The 7,842-nt window shown below is 30.4% G+C and overlaps 1 protein-coding gene across 1 annotated transcript; it reads left to right on the top strand.

Annotated features, from left to right (window-relative positions):
• Positions 1-1,720: 1,720 nt before the first annotated feature.
• On the top strand, positions 1,721-6,227 carry LOC131039217 (serine/threonine-protein kinase AFC2). The gene is made up of 12 exons (XM_057971917.2): positions 1,721-1,991; positions 2,408-2,627; positions 2,874-2,900; positions 3,347-3,500; positions 3,691-3,739; positions 3,884-3,998; positions 4,217-4,308; positions 4,429-4,594; positions 4,695-4,759; positions 5,392-5,489; positions 5,585-5,690; positions 5,782-6,227. Exons 1-12 carry the CDS (start codon positions 1,890-1,892, stop codon positions 5,926-5,928), a joined length of 1,341 nt encoding a protein of 446 aa, XP_057827900.1. The 5' UTR covers positions 1,721-1,889; the 3' UTR covers positions 5,929-6,227.
• Positions 6,228-7,842: the final 1,615 nt, after the last annotated feature.

Genomic DNA, 7,842 nt, shown 5'->3' with positions numbered 1-7,842 from the left:
TTGTAACAAAAAAATGAAATTTGTTTTGTTCTTTTTATTTTGCACCAAAAGACAATGTGCATGTAACTTTTGGATTTTATTTAAATAAATCTTAATTTATTTAAATGAGAAGAAGGGGCAATTAAATAAATTTAATCAATTTATTTAATAGTTGGACTATAGTTAATAATTTTAATTTAAATAATTTTTTGAAATTTATTTAATCAAAATAGTAGAATGGGGTCAAAATGAATTAATTAAATGTGAATTTAATTAATAAAAGAATATTAGTGTAAAACACGTATTAAATATTTATGTAATTAGTGGACATATTTATGTGTCTACACCTTGCATCATTATTGTACAAATAGATAATAGCTCAATTATTCATCTTAGGCATTTTGCATGACTCTATTTTGTGTCTTTGATCTTGTGGAAATAACTAAGGGGTTTGACTAATAGTTAAGAAACTTTTGTGTTTTAATTCTTGCACGAGAAACCCCAAAAGTAAAATAAAATAAGTTTTTGTGTTTTGCAAGCATTAAGGACAAACATTTTAGAGATTTGACCACAGATCAAGGACAATACCACAAGTGTGGATTCCTCTATAACAACAAAACAATCTAGTTTGTTATCACCTCTTGGACATCATTCCCATACTAAATATAATTTCAGTCACACAAAGTATAGTGCATCTACAAACCTAAGGACACAAAATTGATGAGGCACAATGAAGTATCTAAGCAATATCATATCCCCTTCTCTTTGAGTAGTCATTTTTAGTTCATTTAACGAGATTAGTATATAAATTGATTACATTGATTGATCTAACATCCAAATTAATGTAGAGTAAGTTTATTTTCCTATTTTATTAAAAAACTAAGCACACAAATATAATTCAACAACCCAAACAACTTTCTTATTCAATTGATTTTTTTATTTTAAATATGCACAATTCAAAAAAATATGAAAAAAAGAAAGCAAAATGAAACTATATTAATTGATAAAACCATTAAATAAAGGTTGCCATACTTTTTTTTTTAATTGTAGAAATTTCCTTACACCACAACCTCATCATCTTTCTAAAAATTGAATACAACACCTCAAATACCCAAACTATAACAACTTACTCTCCTATTTTACATGCAATTCTTATATTTGATTTTTTTTTTTTTTGGATCATATTTAAAGCAAAGAAAACAAAATGAAACTATGTTAATTGATAAAACTATTAGATAAAGATTGCCATTCTTTTTTTTTTTAGAAACTTAATTAGAAGACAATTTCATCATCTTTCTAAAAATTGAACACAACATTTCAAATACCCAAACTATAACAACTTAAGGCATGTTTCCATGTGACTGCTTAACTTATTTTGGCTAGAAAGAGTTACTCAACTTAATTGGTATTAATAATATTAGTAATATTGATATTTTTTGACAATATACACTTACTCTTATTTCCAACCCCCTATTTTCCGAACACTGAAAACTGCTTAAAATAGAAAATGGACTTAAGAGCTGGCTGCATGAGAACATGATGTTACTATATAGTTTGCATGCAATTCCTATATTTGGAACAATTTTATGAAATCATTTATAAAGCAATAAGGAGTAGTGTTTCACTACAACTCTAATTAAAAGGTTATTTATTTATTTATAATTAAAAAGTTTTATTAAATAAAAAAATTATTTATTTCACAAACTACCTCCTATATATTGCATCTACCGTAGAAAACCTACCACATGGCTACCGTATCTTCAACATTTTATTCGCAAGCAAATATGGTACAACTAAGCTAATCTTTTTTATTTTCTATCAAGGTTTGATTGCAAGCAACAAACCCTAGGACAAACAGTAGTATATTTTTTTTCATTGAGGTCGCTGGATCGAGATACCGTGCGTCTGGCATGGCAATCCTTGCAGAGTATTATCCTTATTTCATGGACGAGCATCCCAGAAAGCGCCGTAGAATGACAAGTTCGCGGGACATCGGTTACTATGATGATAGGGTAAGTTATTTATTTATTTAATTTTTGCTGCAACCGAAATCCTGTAAGATTCAATGGATGAGATCGTTATAGGCACAACAATTTTATTATATTCTAGTATCTGCATTTGTATCCGTGTTTTATTTGTGGCCTTAACCTATATGTATAACAAGGGTTATAAGGGCGCAAAAAAGGATCTGGTGGTTTCGTTTACGGGTTTCAGAATTTTAATGTTGGAAAAGGGTTTGATTTTAGTGAAGGTTGTTTGAGTAGGTGAATTTTTGATTTTGAATAAGGGATAGTGGATTTTATTTTGTAACGATGGCTTGAGATTCTGTTTTGGGAATTTTAGTATTGAATAAAGGGTTTGAGGGTTGTTAAGTTAAAAAATTGGTTATATTTGATGGTTCAAAATCTCCATATATGGCTATGTGTAGGCCCAGCAATCAGTTTATTTTAGTCAAGATGTTGGAAATGGATTTGGGAATGGAATTGGAAGTGGGCACCATGGGGCTCCCTCATATTACCACCATAATTGTTCTTCATCATCTTTGTATTCAAAACGAGTAACTGCCCGCAATGCTTCCCCTCCATGGCGTGAAGATGACAAAGATGGCCATTACATGTTTGCTCTGGGAGAAAATTTAACGCCTCGCTGTAATTACACACCTTATTCATCAATCCCCAAGTATTAATTCGGTTTGGAAGGGGGTTTGCAACCCCTTTTAAAGTTAGATCTATGGATGGATGGCTTCTGGTTTGAGTCTTTGATCACTTCAGGAACTTTGTTTTGTGTTTAGTGATTTGCAGCTTGTTCTAGCATTGATTTCGTTTCTGTTTTGGACAAATGGTTTTAAATTTCTGTTGATTGTGGCTAACATATCTTCTTCCATGTTTGTGCAGACAAAATTGTCAGAAAAATAGGGGAAGGTAAGCTCGCATTCCATCTTTGGCTCTTTTTTTTCTTTTCTGTATGCTAAATATAAGATGTGAATGTCAATAAATATTGTGCCAACTGCCAACTATTCCATAAGCCCTTTTTTTGTTGGATCTTATCCTTAAGCTTGCACATGGGAAATTCATGATGCATTATTCATGACTTTTTCTGTGTGCTTAGAATTTCCTTGCCTTTCTGGCATGTGTAAAAACCACTAGATTTGGGCTTTCAGTAAACCGTTATGCTTTGGGCATGCATAATGTACTAGACATGCCTATGTCGAAATTTGGCACGACTTTAGGCATGTAGAACTTGGCTGGATTTTTTGTTGTTGTAGTATTTTATAATGTTTTGGATATGTTTAAAGCCACCAGATTCGTAGTGTTGAAAATCATCATGATAACGGGTATATTTAAAATATTCAGAATTGTTCTTGCAGGAACCTTTGGCCAGGTTTTGGAATGTTGGGACAGAGAAGGAAGGGAATATGTTGCTATAAAAATTGTTCGTGGCATAGAAAAGTACCGTGAAGCAGCAAAGGTTGAAATTAGTGTGCTTCGCGAAGTTGCCAAATATGATCGAAATGGCACAAGGTAACCATTGGAACAACTCATAAAGTTTTCATTGATGTAGGTTTTTAAATGCTTCCTACCTCATTGCTGTCATTTGAATAGTTTTATTTTTTAAAATCCAGGCCTTAACCATTACGATTTCTTATAACTACTTTCTATTGTCTTTTCAAATTTGCTGTCTTATGATGTAAATGTAAATTCTTTGTTGTAGGTGTGTTAAGATGCGGAACTGGTTTGACTATCGCAATCACACCTGCATTGTAAGCGTCACATCTCTTTGAGAATTTCGCGTTTCTTTTTTCTGGTTAAAGGAGTCAGTCAACTTTTATGTGGTGTTGAACAACACCTTATTACTGAAGGCTCGTCTAAAGATGAAATTTTTGATTGGAATTATTTTTTGACAGGTTTTTGAGATGCTTGGGCCCAGTTTATATGATTGTCTGAGAAAAAATAATTATTCTCCATTTCCCATTGATGTTGTTAGGGAGCTTGGCAGACAGCTTTTGGAGTCTGTGGCATGTGTGTAGACAAAACTCTTATTAACTTTCCTTTTTAATTTAGGCAAAACTCAGTAAAGTCTTAAACTATTTGCAAGTACTATTTTCTATAAATGAATGAATTTAAATCAATCAATTTTTTGCTCAAGCTAGTAATTGAAATTTTTGGCTCTTGGTGATGATGTTTACAGTTTAACTAATGTTTCTGTTGCTAATTCTTGGTTTTTCACTCCTTCACAGATATGCATAGATTGAATCTCATTCACACTGATTTAAAGCCAGAAAACATACTATTTGTTTCTTCTGAGTATGAGAAGTTTCCAAACTATAAGGTAGATGTTCCTTCATGTATTTATTTGAGATTTTATGAGCACTCTTAGCCAGACACTTTATTATCTTTTTACATCTTCTATGCAACCGGGAATTTGGCTGATTGAAATTATTTTGATCAGAATGGTTCAAAAAGGTCATTTAATTCTCTAGATGGAACAAGTTACATGAAGTTACCAAAGAAAACTGCCATAAAACTTATTGATTTTGGAAGTGCCACTTTTGAAGATCAGGATCATAGCTCTATAATATCTACAAGGCATTATAGGGCACCTGAAGTCATTTTAGGTAAATTGGGAGCTAAGTATGGTGGTTGCTTGATACTCATCTGAGTTCTTTTGCCATAAAATTTGCATGCGTGGATCAATTTTCTGGCTTTCTATTGCAGGCCTTGGGTGGAGCTATCCTGCAGATATATGGAGCGTTGGTTGCATACTTGTAGAGCTATGCTCGGTAAGATACCTTATTAAGATAACTCATTAGATAGTGGAATCGATTTAAGTATTAGAGAAGATGGTCTGGTTGATTTGGGAACCTGTAATTAATAAAAGGGTACATGGGCAAATCATTGAATATTGGAATTCTATTAATAATGACAAAGAAGATGACACGTTTGTTTAGTCTAAATTTCAATCATATTTTATCGTAGTAGTGAAGGTGGCTTCCTCGTTGGCCAAAGCTTGGATTATGTTTCCAACAACGGCGAGGATGGTCAAATCTAGGCCAATGTTGGATGCTATTTAAAAAAAATAGTGGGAATAGATTTATTATTGGCCATAGTAGTGAATAACAAGTCTCTGAGGAATGTGCCAATTCTTGCCAAAGATGTGAATCTGATGCTCTAACAAGAGCAAGAATGCATTCTTACTTGTCATCAACAAATCATTCTCTATTAAAAACATAGGAACCTGTTCTGAGAGGGATGAGGATGAGGATGCGCTTATTCTTGGCCACTTGATTTATTTTGATGCATTTCATTTATCTAATGTTTGAGAGTTGCATACGAAACAAGCTATTCTTTTAGGGAGAGTAGGAACTCATTGAGTCATTAATACTGCTTATTTAATTCCAAACTGATTTTGCAGGGAGAAACTCTGTTTCAGACGCATGATAATCTTGAACATCTTGCCATGATGGAAAGGGTACTAGGGCCTATGCCCCAACATATAATTCGCAGAGCAGAGTGAGTTGCTTATTTTTATGTTGCTTCCTTTTTGGTATAGCAGATTTTTAGAAGCTTTTAGTTAAATCTAACAGCTGATTTATCCTGTCTATCAGAATGAGATCTGCAAAATATTTTAGACATGGAACAAGATTAAATTTTCCTCAAGGAGCATCTTCAAAAGAGAGCATTAGAGCTGTCAAAAAGTTACCTCGGGTTAGGGTATATACTATAATCTTATACCATATTTGGTTATTTAGGAAAATATTTTCTGATTGAGTAGCGCTTTACATTTTCTTGGCTATTTTTGCAGAATCTTGTAATGGAACATGCTGATCACTCTGCTGGTTTGCTCATAGACTTGCTAGAAGGACTTCTTAAATTTGATCCATTACAGCGCCTGAAAGCTGAAGAAGCTCTCAATCATCCATTCTTTGCACAAGAATATAGGAGATTTTGATTGTCGTTCAACTCACAATGCAACCACCATTAACTTGTTATGTATCATATCCATCGGGAGTCATCAATACATTGGCTGAGCTGGTTCACTTGTATTTGTATAGAACGATTTTGCATGAGAAAGGAACCGAGAAAGGGAGTTGGCTTTTAACCAGACTGATACTTCAGCTTGCAATTTTTTTAATTTTTTTTTTAATCAGGTTGCCATAGCGCAATTTGTAGGCTTAACTTGCCATCTAGTATAGAACTTCACAAGTTACATATTTTTATAGATTTTTCAAATAAAATATTTTTTAAAAATGTTGGATTTCAATTTCTAAGTTTTCCATATTTTTTATTCTGCAAATGAACATACAACTGTATACGTTTGTTGTATCATTGCTTTCTTGCACGCCAAGATATAACAAACGTATAAATGACTGCCATTAAAATCCAATTGGCAGGGTTTATTTTTAAAGTAATAAAATATTTCAAAGATGCATCTTCAATTTTGAATATATGGAAAATCAAAATTAAAATAGGAAAAATATATATAAAAGTGGGATGGCTGATAACTGTGTGGGTGGCATGATCCCTTATGGTCGGCATGGGGCCTTCCTTCAATTTTTTAAAGGGAGTGGTCCCATTCAAAGTAACAAATCAGTTTAATAGATATCTTAACTATATCTATCTAAATATAGCAATTGTTATTATTTTACTTAATAATAATTTTTGTTTTATTTTAAATTGAATTTTATTTTAATTTTAATTATATTTCAAATTTATTGTATTTACAAATTTTTATTATAATTTTTAATTTTTTTCTTTCTATATTTAAAATTTAAATTCTTTATCATTATTTTAAAAATTTGTAAAAAATAAAAACTTATAAAATACATAATTTAAAAAATATATTTAAAATTTAAATTTGTTATTTATTATTATTTAATAAAAAATATTTAAAATAAAAATTTATAAAATATATTTCTTTAACGAATTAAAGATTCTTAATGTCTACTAAAATAAAAAAAATTTGTTTTAAAATGTCTTTATTTTATTGTGATGTTTATTTTGAATTTTGTGGGGTAATTTTTAAGGTCCCCACCGTTTTCACCCTCTTAAGTTATGTGGTGTTTATTTTGAAGTTTAAGTCGGGTAATTTAAGGCCACCACCCTTTTCACCCTCTTAAGTTTGTAGAAAGTGTTTCATGGGACATCCTTCTTTAAAGCAATTTTTAAGACCCCAATGAGACCTCAATCTAACCTCCAATCTCATAACATCTTAGAATTTTGTTTTTCAAATGTTATGAGAATTTTGTTTTTCAAATTTAACACATTTAAATGTTAAATTTCATGGTAGCAAAGGGTAACATATAATTTCGTGTTAGCAAAAATTTAAAAATGAAGTATGTGTCTTCAAATAAAAAATAGAAAATCAATAAAACCAAATAAAGTATGAACCTTGAAATAAAAAATAGAAAATCATTTGATAGCCAAAGATGTGTTGTTCCTAGCTATTAAACCCCCTAAAAACTAGGAGCAAAATAAGTTGAGATGTAAACTCATTTGAGAAAAAAATATAAAACAAATAACATATATAGATAGAAAAATATAAGTTCTATAAATATAACATATATGTTATGTTAATTTATTGTTTATATAAATGTATAATATCTATTATATTTTAAATTTTGAAAAAGATTTTTTTTCATTTTTAGATAATGTAAATATATTTTTCTTCAAAATTATTATTTTTGATTATTTATAAAATTGATTTTTTAGATTATTATAGAAAAAAGTTCAAGTAAAGTTAATAAATAATGTGTTCGTAATAATAATAACGGTAAGAAAATAGATTTTTTTAATATTAATTTTAATTAAACAAAATGATATTTACAATTATATAAATTTTAATTTATATGATTTATAACAGTCT

This window comes from Cryptomeria japonica, chromosome 10 (genome assembly GCF_030272615.1).
Source record: "Cryptomeria japonica chromosome 10, Sugi_1.0, whole genome shotgun sequence".
Lineage (NCBI taxonomy): Eukaryota > Viridiplantae > Streptophyta > Pinopsida > Cupressales > Cupressaceae > Cryptomeria > Cryptomeria japonica.
This window is presented reverse-complemented; position numbering and strand designations above follow the sequence as displayed.